The 19031-nt window shown below is 48.3% G+C and overlaps 3 protein-coding genes across 3 annotated transcripts in view; all 3 read right to left on the bottom strand.

Annotated features, from left to right (window-relative positions):
• The window catches only part of si:dkeyp-77h1.4 (histone-lysine N-methyltransferase 2D), a 10008-nt gene extending 7835 nt beyond the window's left edge, over positions 1-2173 (bottom strand). The window contains exon 1 of the mRNA XM_067237355.1: positions 2121-2173. The gene's annotated coding sequence lies outside the window, so the exon portion shown is untranslated. The remainder of the gene's footprint in view (positions 1-2120) is intronic.
• A 406-nt stretch (positions 2174-2579) lies between these two features.
• On the bottom strand, positions 2580-12901 carry mdc1 (mediator of DNA damage checkpoint 1). The gene is made up of 12 exons (XM_067238930.1): positions 12775-12901; positions 12049-12684; positions 11848-11926; positions 10382-11657; positions 10183-10309; positions 10041-10091; positions 6109-9872; positions 5563-5715; positions 5246-5428; positions 4992-5117; positions 3904-4014; positions 2580-3351 (listed from the first exon to the last, which is right to left on the bottom strand). Exons 1-12 carry the CDS (start codon positions 12899-12901, stop codon positions 3154-3156), a joined length of 6831 nt encoding a protein of 2276 aa, XP_067095031.1. The 3' UTR covers positions 2580-3153.
• Positions 12902-14203: 1302 nt separating this feature from the next.
• Positions 14204-18861, bottom strand: tubb5 (tubulin, beta 5). Its single transcript, XM_067238929.1, has 5 exons — positions 18755-18861; positions 16122-16230; positions 15615-15725; positions 15264-15508; positions 14204-15153 (listed from the first exon to the last, which is right to left on the bottom strand). The coding sequence occupies exons 1-5, from the start codon at positions 18809-18811 to the stop codon at positions 14341-14343; spliced, it is 1335 nt and encodes a 444-aa protein (XP_067095030.1). The 5' UTR covers positions 18812-18861; the 3' UTR covers positions 14204-14340.
• Positions 18862-19031: the final 170 nt, after the last annotated feature.

The raw sequence follows: 19031 nt of genomic DNA, 5'->3' as shown, positions 1-19031 counted from the left end.
TTTCACCTGTCAATGCATTTTGTCTTTCTCCTGTATTATCCTTCACCCTCTCTCTCTCTCTCTCTCTCTCTCTCTCTCTCTCTCTCTCTCTCGTCTCCTTCACCCTCTCTCTCTCTCTCTCGTCTCCTTCACCCTCTCTCTCTCTCTCTCTCTCTCATGTCTCCTTCACCCTCTCTTTCTCTCTCTTTCTCTCTCTCTCTCTCTCATGTCTCCTTCACCCTCTCTCTTTCTCATGTCTGCTTCACCCTCTCCTCCTCTTATCTTACATAATCCTAGTCCGAGCATCCCACTCTGAACTCAAAGACTCCGCCTGTCCTCAGTTTAGCTCACGAGACTCTAGTCACAGACAGGTCTTTGTTGAGCTCGATAAAGAGGCGGAAAAGGGCATCAATGACTGCAGATGTGGGCGCCCTACAAAGACACCTCTATTTCTCCTTCATCCTACTTCCTTTAACCCCCATCTCCCTCTTCTCTTGCATAACCCTGGTGCTGTGCATGCCCAAACCATTCCAAAGACGAAACTACAGTGCAAGAAGGTGTTCCATCAAAAACAAACTATACACATAGGCTACACACAAATGGTTTCTATCTCCCTCTTCTCTCACAAGACAAGACGTCCATAAATCACAGGGCAAAGCATGAAGGTTAAAAAAAATATGACTGCACTGTGAGAGCAGAGCATGGATGTCAGACTAGCTAAACGTTTACTGGACGTGGCCTACAGGAAGTGATGCGCACCAGGAGGTGACATGGTGTGCATTGGTTAGGTTTATGTTTGCTTCCTCACTTGTTCATGTCGCCTTTGTCTCCTCTGACATGAAACAAACTGACTGTTAAGATGGACCCCATCAGGTATCTGATTGTATTGCCTCTTTCCATTGTGTAATTTCAGATCAGTGGACATGAAGGAAAGGACACAGAAAGAGGAAGTGATTTACAAGATGCGTTCACAGCTCCTTGGCATGAAAGTGCTGCCAAAGCTAAAAAGGATGATGGATTGGGCCTGTGAAGCAGAAGGGTTCAGAGCCAAAAGGGAGGAATCTTAATATCCTCACCTTGTCTCGGGCATGCCAATCCTGCTCCCCTCCAAAACTCTTGATCAGCAGGAGATGATGGAGGTAATTGCAACTATTCATCAACTAGATTTTTGGCTTTAAGGAATAATCCCCTTGACATGCGATTAGTTTGTATTTTTTTCAAGATATTTAGACGCCGTAATTAGGTGTTGATATAGCCAACCAATAAGACAAATCAGTTTAATGAATGCATAAAATATAAACTCGAGATTAGGCTATGTGGGAGGAATGGGATGATGACCAGATTATTTCTGGCATGTCCCGCTGGCCTTTGCAGCACCGACATAGGCCACTGTATGTCACTAACATAACCGACTGTGGGGATGGGGGGCGGCACAGAGAATCAGACCCGGTTCCTTCTCTTTCCGAAAGACCCCAAAACGAAACATTTACAAATAAGAGAAGATCTCGATTTGTAGTAAAAACAACAAAAACAAAACAAGTGTTTAAGTGTAAAACAATATGAAATATATGCCAATGGGGCTATTTCTGCATTAATATGCGTTACAAATTAAGAGGACTGATCGAAAAATACATATTTCTCAGCAGGCTATAGGCTCCCAGTAAAAGGCTATATCGGTATATTCTTGCTTCGGTAAATGATTATTTACGATGGTATATTTCGAAAGCTGTTTATGATATTTTCCAGAAATAACGTGACAAGCAAATCGACTTAAATGTAGATAGGGTTGTGTAGCAAGTCTATTGGCTAATTATTCAACAATTTTTTTTAAACTAATATCCATTTATTTACCAACCCTTAAAGCAGTCTAAATCAAGACTCATGCATAATTAAATGTGTGTCCCGTCATCTTTGAATCCGACGAAGCGCAATGTCTGAAGATGATAATTTTCAAATGGGTGAAGCATTATTCTGGAAATCGCTGTCACGTTACAAGATTAAGGGTGAAAAACTCCATCAGAAAGGAAATTATATCTGGACAGCCGATAAAAGCACATCACCAAAAACTGCAGAATTTAACCCTTGCACCACCAGTCACATTTTTTTACCCATGAAACACTCATATAAAACCGGACACTTACCCCTAATAGGACAATAAGCCTCCAGTATAAAAACCTGTGTTGAGTTTCTGACAGACGAAATCTTGCCGTATCCACTGATGAATGTATCTTTTCTTGTCGACACCCTCGCTCTTAACCTCGCCCCCCCAAAAGCAGTACTTGACTACTATGACTGAACATTTGGAAGATGCTCAGAATATGTCGGTCTCTGCTCAGCGCCGGAAGAGCTCGAGCAGTGTCGGTAAACATCGGATTCTTGACCCAAAGTAGAGTCTGGGTCAACGGTTCCTGTGACTCAATATGTTGAGCAACATAATGTACACAATGAATGAGTTGAAAGATCCATCAGGACAAATATAAATATAGGCGGTGATATTTTAGTGTCCACTCAATATCCACAATTTGAGGATCTGAAAAGACAAAAATAAAGCATTTAGCACTGATTGGCCTATATATAAAAATAAACATCAAAACGTCAAATCGCTACAAAATATTTATTTCAAATGTAAACATCCTATGTCAAAATTGATGAACGAGCAGCATTAACACGCGATGTTTGTCAAACTAACGGATAATAAATGGCTTACTTTCAACCGTATCTGATGGTGTTAATCTCTCTCGATGGCTCATAAAATAGGCACAAAGTTTATCGCAATAACTGACACTATGTCTAGCCTATGATTTAGACGAAGGAGTAGAAGGGATAGATGATATTCATCTTTTATCAGTGTTGTCATAAACCCCCACTACCTCTCTCATTCTTCCTTGGCCCAATTAGGTTACAGTACTTCCCCCAAAATTCTCTGCATGTTCTCAAACTGTCCCATCAAAAAGAATCTTCTCATATTGTTATAAAAACACAATCATCAATGGCATCACAGGTTATAGAGATTATATATGGTTTCACATAGAGACATATCCATACCTCTTCATTTAATGTCTGGGTCTAGTCCTATAAGCCCTGGTGTTTGTGTGTGTGTGTATATACACCAGGCTATTTTCTATTATATGATATTCAGTCACATGGGCGGTTGGTCGCTTTGTGGGCCTAACGTCACGATTTCTTCTTGCCCCGCCCCTGGCCCCCTTCCTGGGGCTTGGTGGAGACGGGCAAGGCGTGGGCCTGTAGGTCCACCGTCTGCTGGAGGACACCTGTGAGGAGGAACTCAGCACTGAGGAGAGGCAGAGAGGCAGCGAGGGCAGGGGCGCACAACGCCTGGTCCTCCCCACAGGAGACCACCACCGTCTGAGGCTGGAGGAGCCGGGAGGAGCGGGGAGGAGCGGAGAGGAGCGGGGAGGAGCCGGGAGGAGCCGGGAGGAGCCGGGAGGAGCCGGGAGGAGCGGGGAGGAGCGGGGAGGAGCCGGGAGGAGCCGGGAGGAGCCGGGAGGAGCCGGGAGGAGCGGGGAGGAGCGGGGAGGAGCCGGGAGGAGCCGGGAGGAGCGGGGAGGAGCGGGGAAGAGCGGGGAGGAGCGGGGAGGAGCAGGGACAGAGAGGCATAGTTTAGACAAAGAGTTAAAAACACGATATATACAGCTCTGCAAAAATTGAGACCGCTGCACCTTTTTCTTTCATTAAAAAAAGAAGGTTGAGAATGAGGAACAGAGGTAAAATTGCAGTGGCCAATTTTACCCATTGAAGAGGCCATTTTTTATTGTTTCCAGAGCTGTATTTCCATATTAGACAGTAAATAACATAAGTCTGACCAGTCCCTCTGTGTGACCAGTTTACTCAGCAACACTGACATCATCTTTGTTTTTTGTTTCGTGGACGATGGAACCAAAACATTGGGGCCGTCAGTGGTACCTTGTGAGCAGAAGGCATCTTGGGGAGGAAATGGGCTCCGCTGCAGGAGATGATGTCCTTCATCTGGGCTGGCTCTGGCTTCACAGACCTGGTCACGTGGATCTCATAGCCCTGAGACAGACAGGAGAGAGAGACAGACAGGAGAGACAGACAGGAGAGACAGACAGGAGAGACAGACAGGAGAGACAGACAGGAGAGAGAGAGAGACAGGAGAGAGAGACAGGAGAGACAGACAGGAGAGAGAGACAGGAGAGAGAGAGAGACAGGAGAGAGAGACAGGAGAGACAGACAGGAGAGACAGACAGGAGAGAGAGACAGACAGGAGAGAGAGACAGGAGAGACAGACAGGAGAGAGAGAGAGAGAGACAGGAGAGACAGACAGGAGAGAGAGACAGACAGGAGAGACAGACAGACAGGAGAGACAGACAGACAGGAGAGACAGACAGGAAAGAGAGACAGACAGGAGAGAAAGCCAGAGAGCGAACAGAGAGCAAGGTGGGGTCAACTGTAAGCAGTAAAAAACAAATCTTTAATCTTACACAAACTGTAATCTTCATTACATCAACACATTTAGTCAAAACACACAGCGATGAGTTAATTCATTTGTTACACATATATATTAGGTTTAGCACAACAACATGCCAATAGCAGGAGACTCTGAACAGGGTTTTCAGGAAGTGAGATAATTAGAGTAAAGAGAGAGATAATTGCATGGTTGCTCAGTTAGAACTAGGCTAATGGAATACCTCCATAAACATAAGCACTGCATTAGAGCTAATGTCTGAAAGAGGAGAGACAGACCAGGGCATGGAGAACATGGACCACTTTGTTAATGTCTGCTCTGTAGGGGCGGGGGTGGGGCAGAGGAGTAATGGTTCTGTACAGACATAAACCATGTTGAGGATGAGCAAGACTTGATTTACTGGACTGGTGACTTATCGTATGCCTAGAACCTCTCTAAGGGGGTGCGAGTCAGTACATTGTCTCGTTTCACATATAGGCTCACATCCATACACGAGACAGGAGGGGGGAGAGAGAGAGAGATAGAGAGAGACAGAGAGAGAGAGAGAGAGAGAGAGAGCGTGTACCTGTAAGAGACGCTGCTGGCTGGCAGCTCTCAGTGAGTCCTGGAGACAGAAGCTGAACTTCTTCTCCTGCTCTGCATCCTTCACCAGGAAGCCATCAGGACACAGGAAGCTTCCTGCTTTCCCACTCTAATGCACAAAGAGAGGAGGGCGTGTGTGTGTGTGTGTGGTTAGAGATAATGAGTGGCTGTGCGTGTGTGGGTTCACATGTGTAAAAGCGAGTCCAAAGCTTATTGTGCATCCTGCTGAGGGTTTACCTTGTGCAGCCAATCGGTGGTGACGACAGGAACACCTCTGGCCATGGCACACAGGAACTTGACCGTGCGGCGCACCTTGTCTGTCACCAGATGGGTCATGTCGGCCACGCCCCTCGCCATGCTACCCCCCAGGCGAGACACCACCCTCTCCCCCTCCTCATCCACCAGCCCGGTGAACAAAACCTGAGGCAGGAGGGAGAGAGAGTGGGTGAGAGATAAAAAAAAAAAAAAAAAAAAAAAAAAAAAGAGACTATTGACTCATGTTTACGATCTCCAAAACCGGCTCAAGCTTTAATTCCGGGCACACAGGAACACACCTTGACGGTCTGGCCGGCAGCCCGGGCTTGTCGCACAGACGCAGGGGTCCCCTGCGAGGACGCGGGGGAGGAGGAGGAGGAGAGCCGGGCGGCCTTCGCTACGGAGGAGTCCAGAGGGGCTGCTCGCTTACGAGGCGTCTTCGCTGTGGGGGTCTGGGGGGGGGAGGAAGGAAGTGATAGAGATGGAGGTCATTAGTCATTAACATACAGTGCAGTGGAAATGAGAGCAGACAGTGGACAACTTTCTTCATTAGTGTGGATGCTCCGCACTCATGTTAATTGAAGTCCATCATCGTGGTTGCAAAAGAGAAAACCCTGACTCAGAGAAGGTCCCAGGGACAAAAGCCTCGGGCGAAGGTAAATGCTTTCCTTCTCAAAGGATGACCCTCTAACGCATTATTCATTTGACTCCTTGTCTACTTAACTGATATCGCTTTTCGAGGCTGACAACCAATCAGGGGAAAATAGGGAAGTGTCTTCCACGGCTATTGATTCTCTAGAATGGCCGATTGTGAGAGCAAGGATTTGACAAAGAGACAGACATACCTCTTCTGAACCGGCATGCTGGTCCACAGTGTTGGAAGAAGACGTACTTTCCTCCTCCGGCTCGCTCTTTCCCTGGGGTACAGACAGCCTCCGCCTGGCTTTGGTCTCCAGCACGCCATTCCCTCCCTCCTCCAGGCTCTCACTTCCATCCTTCTGTGTGGCCTCTTCCGTCTCTCTCTTCTTCTTTCCCTGAGCGGAGGATGTTCTACCTTTCCTACCAACAGCGGTGGGAGCAGGTTGCTCCTCTTTCTCCACGATGTCTTCCTTCTCTTCGTCTTTGCCCCCAGTCCCCCTTCCCCCTCCTTGCTGCCCCCTGGCCTTCCCCCGGGGAATCTTGAACTTCATTTCCACTACTTCCTCCAACTCCTCTTCATCCTTTTCTAGCTCCCTCTTTCTCCCCTTTCCTCTCGAACTTTCAGCCTCTACAGGTTTGATTTCTTTCTGGAACTTTCCCCCGCCTCTACCTTTAGACTGGAGGTGTTCTCTGTCTCCTGCCGCTACCTGGGAAGTTTGTTCTTCCTCAGTAGATGCCGCAGAAGGCTCGTCTCTATTCTTGGCTCTTCGTCGCCCCCTAGTGGAGCCAGGCTCTTGAGACTCTGCCTTCTCGCTGTCGGGTTGAGAACCAACTTCAGGAGCCGTTTCTTGGGACTCCTCTGGTTTCCTGCTCCTCCTCCCCCTGGCTGTGGGCTTGGGGGCTGAGGCCTGGTCGTCCTGGCTGCCCAGAGGAGGGTGGGAGTCTCTCTCGGACGTAGCTTCCGTCCTCCTCCCTCTTCCTCGGCCTCTTCCTCGGCCCTGGGAGCTCACGCTGCAGGCGGAGACCTCGGAGCTGAGGGAGCTGGTGGAGTTGGAGCGAGAGCGTGTTCTCCGGGCGGGAACATCGCCGGAGAGAAGCTCCTTCACCGTGACCTCCACGGTGCTAGACAGCGTCTTCCTCCTCCTCCTCCTCCTGTCGGCGCCGGGTTGAGGAGGGTCGGCGGAGGCCGGTGGGGAGCCGTTCCTCCCTGCTCTCCCTCGGCCTCTCCCCCTGCTCTCCTGTGTGGAAACACTGGAGGTGGACTGCTCAGAGCAGACTGAGGTGGAGCGAGATCTGGTCCTCTGGACGCCCGCGCTGGGTGGAACCGCAGGTTCTGCTTCGGCGGTTGGTGGATCAGCGGCGGTCCTTCTGCTGGTTGCCCTTCGAGTCCTTGTGGATGTTTTGGCAGCGCTGTCGTCGTTTTCTTTATCCCGTCTCTCCTCGTTCGTCTGCTTTCTTTCCTTTTCTGTTTCTTCCAGTCTTTTTCTCTCTTCCTGTTCTTTCTTTTCTCTCTCCTTTCTTTCTCTCTCTTCTTTTTCTTTCTTTTCCATTTCCAGCCTTTCTTCCCGCTCTTTTTCCAATCTTTTGTTTTCTGCCAGCTCTCTCTCCGTTCTTTCTTTCTCCAGCCTTTGCCGTTCCAGTCTTTCTTCTTCTTCTTTTTCCTTTATCTTTTCCATCCTTTCCTTTTCCTCTCTTTCAAATTGCTGCTCTGATCTTTCTTTCTCTTCCCTCTCCAACCTTTTCTTCTCTTCTTCCATCAATCTTTCTTTCTCTTCTTTTTCTGCTCTTTCTTGCTCCAATCGTTCTTTTCCCTCTCGCTCTTCCCTTTCCTGCTTCAATCTTTCTGCCTCTTCTTTTTCCTTCCTTATCTTTTCCAATATTTCTGCCTCTTCTTTTTCCTTCCTTATCTTTTCCAATCGTTCTGCCTCTTCTTTTTCCTTCCTTATCTTTTCCAATCTTTCTGCCTCTTCTTTTTCCTTCCTTATCTTTTCCAATCTTTCTGCCTCTTCTTTTTCCTTCTTTATCTTTTCCAATCTTTCTGCCTCAATTTTTTCCTTCCTTATCTTTTCCAATCTTTCTGCCTCTTCTTTTTCCTTCCTTATCTTTTCCAATCTTTCTGCCTCTTCTTTTTCCTTCCTTATCTTTTCCAATCGTTCTGCCTCTTCTTTTTCCTTCCTTATCTTTTCCAATCTTTCTGCCTCTTCTTTTTCCTTCCTTATCTTTTCCAATCTTTCTGCCTCTTCTTTTTCCTTCTTTATCTTTTCCAATCTTTCTGCCTCAATTTTTTCCTTCCTTATCTTTTCCAATCTTTCTGCCTCTTCTTTTTCCTTCCTTATCTTTTCCAATCTTTCTGCCTCTTCTTTTTCCTCCCTTATCTTTTCCAGTCTTTCTGCTTCTTCCTTTTCCTTCCTCTCACGCTCCAACCTTTCGCTCTCCTCCTGTTTTAGTCTTTCCTGCTCTTCTCTTTCAAGCCTCTCCCTTTCCTCCAGCTCGCTCGTCTCTCTCTCCATCCTTTCCTTTTTTTCGGCCTCTTTCCTGTCCGCCTCTTCTTTTTCCTTTCGCAATCTGTCCTTCTCAGCTTGTTCCTTCCTCTCACGTTCGATCACCTCCTCTCTCTCCCTCTGTTCCCTCTCCAGTCTTTCTCGTTCTTCAGTCTCCTGTTTGAGCCGTTTCCCGCTTCTTCTACCTCTTCCTCGTCTGGTCAGCTCAACCACCTCTTCCTCACTGTCCTCCTTCTCCTCCTCCTCCTCCTGAGTCCCAGCGTTCCCTCTGCTGCTCCTGGTCCTGATGGTCTTCACAACCTTCCTCTTCCCTCTCGTCTGTCGTGGAGGTTCGGAGCTGCAGTCCTCCAGCTTGTCCTCCTCCTTCTGTCCCCTGGTCACCCTCCCTCTGGCAGGTCTGCCACTGACAGCACTTGGGACAGCTTTGGCCTCTCTTGCTTTTTGAGGCCTCCCCCTTGTTTTCACCACGGACAGTTTAGAGACCTCCTCCTTTTCCTCCTCCTCTGTTTCATGGGAGGACATGGGCTGGGTTTCAGCCGATAGAAGGTCCGAGGTAGTGATTAGCTGCGTCTCCTCCTCTTCTTCCAGCGGTCTAGGTCTTCTTCTTCTCACAGTTCCTACAACGGCTTCTTCATCATCATCATCATCATCATCATCATCATCCTCTGCTGGGTCTGTCATGGGCTGAGTCTCAGAGAGGCTCTGCTGAGTCGTCACCTGCCCAGGTTGGGTGTCCTCTTCCTTATTGTCTTTATGCCCTCTTGACCTTCCTCGCCTCAGTGGGACAGACGGTTGGGGTCCTAGTAGATCCTCCTCTTCCTCGCAGGCTGACATGGGCACGGTTTCAGCTGTAGCAAGTTCGGTCGCAGCGGGGATCTCCAGAGGCTGTGTTTCCTCTTCATCATCATCATCATCATCGGCTATGGGCAGGGTCTCAGCGGTCATTACGTTTGTCAACTCCTCATCTTCCTCCTCCTCCCCTCGCCCCTCCTCGCAGGGCAGTGAAGCATACGCCTGTGTGGCGTCCAATGAAAAGTCCTCCTGCCTCCCCCTCCCTGACCGCTGAGAGGACTCCTTGCTGTCAGCTCCATAGGCCTGGGTGGCCTCCTGGTCAGAACCCCCCTCCAGGAAAGCCCTTCCTTGGGAAGTTGTGTTCCCATATGCCTGGGTGTTTTCCAGCTCCACATTCCCGTGAGGGGTGCTATGGAGGTTGCTGCTGTTTGACAGACCCAGCTTGAAAGAGCCATCGCGGAAGCCTTGCTCGCCCTGGTAATCCTGCTCTTCTGCGGCCGAGGGCTGCAGGTCGTATGGCTGAGTGGCATCCAGGGCGGTGGGGTCTTCCGGTAGACTGCTTGGGTGGTCCCGGCCCTCTAACACGAAGGACTGGGTCTCAGCCACGAGGAAGTCATCGTCCTCCTGGCTGTCAGAGCAGGAGGAGACCACAGGCCTCAATGCAGGTGGGAAAGGGCCTGTGGGAGGGGCAGAGAACACAGGTGGGAAAGGGCCTGTGGGAGGGGCAGAGAACACAGGTCAGAGGTCACACAAAACGCTTTCACTTCCTGTTTCCGTCTGGGATGATAGCTTTGACGGTGGCCTCTCTGACATCTCTAGGCTGTGACACAAGTAAGAAAACTTACGTCTGAAGGGGTCTGGAGAACTATGGAAGTCCTGAGTTTCCATCTCCTCCACTATGGAAACAGAAGGAAAACAAGTGAAGGGGGGGTAAAAGAAGTCTAGTTTTTAAATAACGTAAATAATCCAACCGTGAGTCTACATTACGTGTAGATGGAGGAGCGGTGGAGCACGTCTGGGGGGGAGCAGAGTCGCCCCAGGATGTCCCCCCCGGAGCCTTCTCTCTGGACCGGCTTCGGATGAGCGACTCCCCAGCCCCCTCCGCACCAGCCCCCTCCGCACCAGCCCCCTCCGCACCAGCCCCCTCCGCACCAGCCCCCTCCGCACAAGCCCCCTCCGCACCAGCCTCCTCATCTTCCACGTCAGTGTCGCTGTCCATCCTGAAGTCAGCAGGGCCGGGCAGACCCTCAGCAGGGCCGGGCAGACCCTCAGCAGGGCCGGGCAGACCCTCAGCAGGGCCGGGCAGACCCTCAGCAGGGCCCGCAGAGCAGGACCTGGGCTCCAACTCCTCCACGGCCTCTGTGTCCGTGTCAGAGTCAGACACATCAAGTGTGGTCGTCGTGGTAACACCAGCGTTTGCCAAGGCAGCTGATGGAATCCTGGCTGGTGGTGATGATGATGATGATACAGGCTTTGTTGCTGTAGAGATTATAGAGGCATCTTCCTCCAGGTCAGAATCAGATAAAATCTCCAGGTCTTCAGCTCTAGTGTCTAATCCAGTTAATGGTTTTGTGTCAGAAGCAACATCTGTAGGTTTACCACTGGAAGTATCTAAAATGTTCTCTTCATCACTGTCAGAGTGCAGCTCGAAAGCTGCGGTGGACGACCTAGAATCTGGAGCTGTTCTGGAATGAGTTTCCTCTGTTCCAGAAGTTGTGTCTCCTTTTCTGGAGTCCATATCTTCTTCATCCTCTACATCCGTGTCACTGTCTAGGTGGAATCCCATTGGCTGGGCTGGGGAGGGATGGTCAGCTGGTGTGTCTGCCTGATGTGATGTGGACATTACCCTGGTAACACTGATTGACGTCACATCATCTTCCTCTACATCTGTGTCACTGTCTGGATGGATGTCCAACGGGTGGATGACTGGAGCACGATCAGGTGATCTACGGCCGTCAGAGGAAGGTTTCGGATCTGAGACGTTTTCCGAAGTCTCGTCGTCCTCCACATCAGTATCGCTGTCCATGTGGAACTGTTCAGGGTCTGTTTCTAGATGTGTTGGGAGTGTAGCCGCTTCCTTCAAGGTCACAGGAGCCTGGATACCTGCAGGGCCGGAGGGCCCCGCATCCTCCCCCTCCTCCCCCTCCACATCAGTGTCACTGTCCATGTTCAGCTCAAACCTGACAGGCAATTCGTCTTCTGTTGAAACGCTGACGTTGTTTGACTGCTCCACGGACACTTCCGGTTCTCCGCTTGTTATTGGCTCAATCTCCCGTTCTCCTGGTGCCACTCTTCCTTTCTCTCTCTCTTCCGCCTCCTGCTTCTCATCGCTGTCATCCACAATCATCTGTGCCCTTTTGATGCTTGGCTGCTGTCTCACTAGATTAGCCTCTTTCTCCTCTTCACTGAAGATGACTCTTTTACTGGGTTTGTGTTGAGCGGAAGAGGAAGGAGTGATGGGGCTGTTATAGGTAAAAAATAAATGAAAAGGTGATCCTGCTTTAGTAAAGGGAGAGCTTTATAAATATCCTGTGATCAAAGGTCATTGTAGAAGGAATCACAACATGTAAACACTATATTTGTGTATGTTTTGTGTGAGACAACACATCAATACAAGTTATTTTGTTGGTTTGGATGCAGAGAGTAGCTTACCTCTCAGGAATGACATGGCTTGTTGGACTCAGGAATGTTGAACAGTTGGGACTGGACCTGTGAGAGTCTGAATCTGACACTGAGATGAAGTTAGGATCGAGAGAGACGGAGAATAACTACTTTGGACAATAACTAGATAACCATTACTATTATCTAGATAACCATCCATTAAACATATGGAATTAATTACAAAGTCCTTACCTATGAATGTCTGATTTCTCTTTCTCCTTTGCTCTCCTTCTCCATCAGAATCGGAGTCGGACGCAGGCACCAGAGTCTCCTCTGGCCGCGGTGCTCCATTTCCCAAAGACAGCGGTTCAGTCCGGGACGGCGTTTTACTCTTTGTTGACGAACAAACAACAGGTGTTTCATCAATCGCCCCGTTGACGTTTGCCTCCGCGTCTGTGCTGGTGTCTGGTCCCCGACTTTGGTTCCGGAGACTCTCTCTGAGATGGTCCTTCCCCTTCACTTCCCCCACCTGGGCTCTCCTCCCAGAGGCTTTCTTCCCAGGGCTCTGCTTGTCTCTGAGGCCTGCCATTTTGTCCACAGGGCAGCTGGTGTACTGGCATGGGATGTCAGCTACCACCACACTGTCTCCCTCGCTGAGAGCGTACCGGACATGAGGGGTCAGTTTGATCCTGCCTTTACGTGTTCCGTTCATGCTGCCCAGGTCCCACACCAGCGCTTCCATGGCAGCGTTGCCACGACGACCTTTGCCACGGGAGACGGAGATGGAGATGATGGTGTGCTGCTTTGATACAGAGCCAGCAAGAAGCAGTAGGGAGCAGGTGGTAGGATCTCGACCCAACACATTCTCTCCCAAGTAGAGAGGCAGCTCTGAAGGAGATAACAGAACATTAGTGCACAAGTTGAGGGTAATCCTATTGACTATTGAAAAATACGGTCAAACAAAATGACCGGACTCACCTGTCTCAGGGATGTGCAAGTTCTTGAACACTCTGAGTTTAGCCAGTGGCTCTCCTCTCGTACCCTCCTCCTCTTCCTCCTCTGACTCCAATATTGAGTCATCGAGGATCTGCTGAGTTGCATCCATTAGCTACCACTGATATAAAAGAGTGGCATACATTAGCTGATTCAAATCGAAGTTGGCTATGCTGTTTACAGAGGCCAAAGCATGGTAACTAGCCAAACACGAATGGTTGATTCAATGATTACACCACAGCTTCGGTGCTTTTTGCTACTGTTGGCTTTAGATATATGGCTAGCGGTTTCTCTGTGGTCAGTTACTAAGCGTAACCTACGTCGCGTAATATACAAATTAACTTTTTATGTCGAGATTGCTAGTGCTACAGTACGTTACCTAGATCAATCAAGTGATGGAAACGGTGCATTTAAATTTTTTCTTAGCTGGCATCTACTTAAAATTGGATATAACAAGCATATTGGTCTTAAAAACAAGAAAACAGTCACCCTTGTTGAGTGCCCCAGAAACGAGTGATTGTAGTGACTGCTTCCTGAAGAAAAATAGACCCGCCTCTTTGAACTCAACAGCCAATTGGTCAATGCAAGCAGCAGTCAAGATTAGCTAGTTAGCTATTGGGTTCTACAATGCCATTCAAAATATGGATGAATTTGGTTGGACGAAGATTATTCCAAGTTACCACACACCAACGTTCAACTTTTTTTTTCGCGCTTGGACATCATAGGAGGCGTGCACTATGGGCGTGTTTTGTCAAATGGGCGTGTTCTTTTTGTTTCATCAGAATGCTGATAATGCAACGTTACTCTGCCTATCTATTACCATTGATCATTTTTTATTCCATCAGTATTAAAATTAGTATATGTTGATATTATCAATATCATCAGACATCCACATGATACTAAAAATATTTGTTATTCCATGAGTGGTCCGTTATATGATAATAATACCACATATAATCCTCTTTTTAGGGAATAATGGGGAGTTACTGGTAAAATAGTGACTCAAATAATTCATTTTCTACTATGACACTGTTTAGCTTAAATTAATTTTAGAGTGTGAATTGTGTCCTTCTTATGCTAGAAATTGCACTAATACACTATATACATAGGCCTTTATATTAAGCAAAATGTCTGATTCAGTTAAAACATATAGAGGAGGGAGTCAGGTGGCTGAGCGGTTAGGGAATTGGCGGTTATGGAATTAGGCTAGTAATCAGAAGGTTGCCGGTTTGATTCTTGGCCTGCAAAATGACGTTGTGTCCTTGGGCAAGGCACTTCACCCTGCTTGCCTCAGGGGAAATGTCCCTGTACTTACTGTAAGTCGCTCTGGATAAAAGCGTCTGCTAAATGACTAAATGTAAATATAGAGGGGTAGTTCACAGTAATTCAAAATAAATGGTTAGAAAGACAATACTTTACTTTGGCAAATTGATTTATTTGCAGTCACAAAAGTGGCTAGTGTATTCAAATTTATCTTATTCAATTATAGAAACGCTCAACATTGTTTTTGGACCCAAAAGGTTGCTTTCCACATTAATCTTCACATTAATCTCAAGCATCATCTTCGGCTTCCTCGTCGAACTCGCCTTCCTCCTCCGCGGTGGCGTCTTGGTACTGCTGGTACTCCGACACCAGGTCGTTCATGTTGCTCTCAGCCTCCGTGAACTCCATCTCATCCATGCCCTCGCCCGTGTACCAGTGGAGGAAGGCCTTGCGGCGGAACATGGCTGTGAACTGCTCGGAGATGCGCTTGAACAGCTCCTGGATGGCCGTGCTGTTGCCGATGAAGGTGACGGCCATCTTGAGGCCTCGGGGAGGGATGTCGCACACTGCGGTCTTGACGTTGTTGGGGATCCACTCCACGAAGTAGCTGCTGTTCTTATTCTGGACGTTCAGCATCTGCTCGTCCACCTCCTTCATGGACATGCGGCCGCGGAACACGGCGGCCACGGTGAGGTAGCGCCCGTGGCGAGGGTCGCAGGCGGCCATCATGTTCTTGGCGTCGAACACTTGCTGGGTGAGCTCGGGCACGGTGAGGGCGCGGTACTGCTGGCTCCCCCTGCTGGTGAGGGGTGCGAAGCCGGGCATGAAGAAGTGCAGGCGGGGGAAGGGCACCATGTTGACGGCCAGCTTGCGGAGGTCGGCGTTGAGCTGGCCGGGGAAACGAAGGCAGGTTGTGACTCCGCTCATGGTGGCGGACACCAGGTGGTTGAGGTCTCCGTAAGTGGGCGTCGTGAGTTTGAGAGTGCGGAAGCAGATGTCGTAGAGCGCCTCGTTGTCGATGCAGTAGGTCTCGTCCGTGTTCTCCACCAGCTGGTGGACAGAGAGCGTGGCGTTGTAGGGCTCCACCACCGTGTCTGACACCTGGGGAACAAGAGAGAGGACGTCATTAAGAAGTCTTAAAAGTTCGATGTGACAGCAATGGAATGTCGTTGAAAGGCAGCGGAAATAACCGAAGGTCTGGTGAGGAGTACCTTGGGAGAGGGCACCACACTGAAGGTGTTCATGATGCGGTCGGGGTACTCCTCGCGGATTTTACTGATGAGCAGGGTGCCCATGCCCGAGCCCGTGCCCCCGCCCAGGGAGTGGGTGAGCTGGAACCCCTGAAGGCAGTCGCAGCTCTCAGCCTCTTTCCTCACCACGTCCAGGACCGAGTCCACCAGCTCTGCTCCTTCCGTATAGTGGCCCTTGGCCCAGTTGTTACCTGCTCCACTCTGGCCTGGAGGAACAAATGGGTGTCGCTTGAGTTTGATGAGAAAGCCTAGGTTGTAAATTTTGTGAAATTATATGTTTTTTTTTCATCAGGTGGTCACTTGTTTACATACCAAACACAAAGTTGTCAGGTCGGAAGATCTGTCCGAAGGGTCCCGACCTCACAGAGTCCATAGTGCCAGGCTCCAGGTCCACCAGGATGGCCCTGGGCACATATTTACCACCTACATGAGACAGAGAGAGACAGAGAGAGAGAGAGAGAGAGAGAGAGAGAGATAGAGAGATAGAGAGAGAGAGAGAGAGAGAGAGAGAGAGAGAGAGAGAGAGAGAGAGAGAGAGAGAGAGAAGAGAAAATCTCACGTAAGTGAATGTACAGTATCAATTGTACTTTGAATTGTAAAGCATTATGTACTTCTAGAAGGAGTCAGGTGGCTGAGCGGTTAGGGAATCGTGCTAGTAATCAGAAGGTTGCCGGTGAAAAATGATGTTGTGTCTTTGGGCCAGGCACTTCACCCTACTTGCCTTGGGGGAATGTCCCTGTACTTACTGTCAGTCGCTCTGGATAAGAGCGTCTGCTAAATGACTAAATGTAAATGTAAAACTCGGAAGTGCGTCCTTACCAGTCGCCTCATTGTAGTAGACACTGATTCTGTCCAGCTGGAGGTCGCTGTCTCCATGGTAGGTGCCTGTGGGGTCGATGCCGTGCTCGTCACTGATGACCTCCCAAAACTGAAGAGAAGAATCACAGGGAACCTTCAGTTAGTTTCCGGGAACACATCCATCTGTATAAACCTTCAGGGTCAGATGGTGAACACCACCCTTTATGGTCGCTTATTCCTTGACCAACAGGTCAATTATCTACTTGACTCAACATTATGCAACCATGATATTACCATATTCAGAGGCTATGTTGGCGCAATAGAATAGTGCCTTTGAGGCAGATGAGGCACTAGGCTAGGAGACGGACAAAGCACAGAGGACCATTATAAATGGTTCCCCGGGCAAATCATAAAATGAACTTAATAGTTAACAGTCACACTGATCTGAAAAACCTTGATCTTCTCAGGATCAGTATTCATGTCTGCTGCATTACTGTAGGACCATGCTGGAGGGTTTAAATGGTAAAGCCTGTTAGTATGTGTGTGTGTGTGTGAGTGTGTGTGTGTGCCGTGCGCATAAGACAGTCATTGACTGTGTGTGAGGGCAGTTGTGTACAGTGTATGCCAGTTTGCCCGGGTGTCTGTGTGGGTTGTGCGAGCGTCCAGACTGTTACAGACATTTGTTTGTGTTAGTGTCTGTGTTGATTTTCAGTGAACAGCAGCATTAAAGGAGGATTTAAAGTAATCTGGATCAAGCTGCCTGTATTTCAGCTCAGCGGTTAAGAGAGATTTGGGTCTTCTAAACGACATGGACTCAATCTCACGCTGCTTTAGCAAAACCATCTAAGACAAAAGTCAGAGAGAAAGAGAGAGAGGGGCACAAAGGGAAGGAGAGGACGAGAGAGAGAGAGAGAGAGAGAGAGAGAGAGAGAGAGAGAGAGAGAGAGAGAGAGAGAGAGAGAGAGAGAGATCCTTGTGGAACACTGAGAAAGACCGGGGGACATGGGAAGAGGTAGACAGCTTGCAGAGTCTAAGTCAACATAACTGTATTGAAAGAATGAGGACAGTAAGCAGGAAAGCCATGCCACACCCTGACCCTAATTAACCACCCTGCGAGCCATCAGCAGGCCTGTCAATCAGATCTGGTGGCCTTCTAACCCAATAACCCCTCCCAGAGAACTGCTGGGAGTCGCAATTCTGTTTGTCAGTCCATCCCATGAGGTGGTCTAGAAAGGAGGACACGATGTCCTTCCTATCCAGACTGGGAAAAAACCTAGAGACCTAGATCTTCATTACAGTGATATTTCTACTGGGAATTGTACTGAAATGTATGACAAACGCAACTATTTTCCATGGGTTGATAGTCCACAGCTGGACGATGGATTATGTTTTATTGAGACAGACATTACATGGCACCCGTTTCTTCCAGATATTTCTCCATGGGAATTAAGTCCATCTGCAACTCGGTGACTTCACCGTCTGTGGATGAGCTGTTTCCACAATCTCTCACCCAACCCCCATCCCTGATTTGGTTTGGAGAGGAAAGACATTGATTAGGGGACAAACCAGGCTACACTTCAGCATCAGCAGTATCAGAGATGGGCTGAGCCACTGTAATGATGAGGTTTTCTATCAGATAAAGGGCCCTTATGGATGTGTAATGACCATGATGTTTGTACGCCCCTGCCTTATGTCTTTGATTGCTCTTACTGGATCATATGTTGACTATAGATCATTAGATGATCTGATTTGATATAGTGAAGTAGGAAATGGACCAGGACGATCGTGTCAACCACTGTATGACAGATTAGGAAGGGTTTTTGCGTCAAATCAATGTCAATAGATAATTCAAATTGAGAGTCTTCCCAAACAAATGAAGACGTTCACTGTTTGCCTCTTTATAAAAAAAAGAAAGAAATTCTTTCATGGTCAATTATCCACGCCCCACCGGTCTCAATGTAGCTACCCCATCTCTCCTCTCTGAAAGAACAATTGTTCTGCATCTGCAGCCTCTGGGATTATTCGAAACGATAACCCACTGATTTCTTTTTAAAAATGTATACATTTACATTCTCGGGAACAGGAGTCTGTAAATGAGTTGTCGACTATTATAGTCATGTGTCTTTCAAGTGAAGTAGTGGGGTTTAATAAATCTCGCCTCGGACACGTTGACGGGCGGTGACCAGTGAAGAAAATGATGATTTCAGACAATCATGCTGCGGGCAGACTTGACTGCAATCGGCTTATTCCAGTTGCAGACACGCCCGGTGATGAGAAGAACAGTCTAGCCAAATAAAAACCCTTTACACCATCTGGTCCTAAATGCACACATGTAATTACAACCCCACTACACGCCGAATACCACCACATGAATGGGTTCGTATCGTTTATTAAATTAATAATATTCACCACACGACCCATAAGAGGTGATAGGCTCCATTATTGTAAAGTAAGACAGTTTATGACTTGTATTTTATAGGCAACCTCCAAATAAAAGTTAGAAAACGAATGCTCTGAGCGACATGGGTGACAAATCTCTTGTTGCAATGCAAAGTGTCCTAATGTAGAACTTGTATTTCGAGCTATAGATAATGTATTTGCAGGCTATTACAACCACTATAATTATTACTCATCATTGAGAAAAAGCATCTCACCTTTGCACCAATTTGGTTTCCGCACTGGCCGGCCTGGATGTGCACAATTTCCCTCATTCTGACTTTAAAACTTTTGAGACAAGGACAAGAGCCAGACCACTTTACAAGTAGGAAGACCTAAGCACAAACTACTGTGATGGGGACAATGTATTTATATCTCTGGACCAAATCCAGACCGAGGCTGGGGCTGTAGCCTGGGCGTGGCCAAATACTGCCGAAGCTGATGATTGGTTTTAAAAGTAGACTTGGAGTAAAGGGGAGAATCCACAAGGGACCA

This window comes from Osmerus mordax, chromosome 6, assembly GCF_038355195.1.
Source record: "Osmerus mordax isolate fOsmMor3 chromosome 6, fOsmMor3.pri, whole genome shotgun sequence".
Lineage (NCBI taxonomy): Eukaryota > Metazoa > Chordata > Actinopteri > Osmeriformes > Osmeridae > Osmerus > Osmerus mordax.
This window is presented reverse-complemented; position numbering and strand designations above follow the sequence as displayed.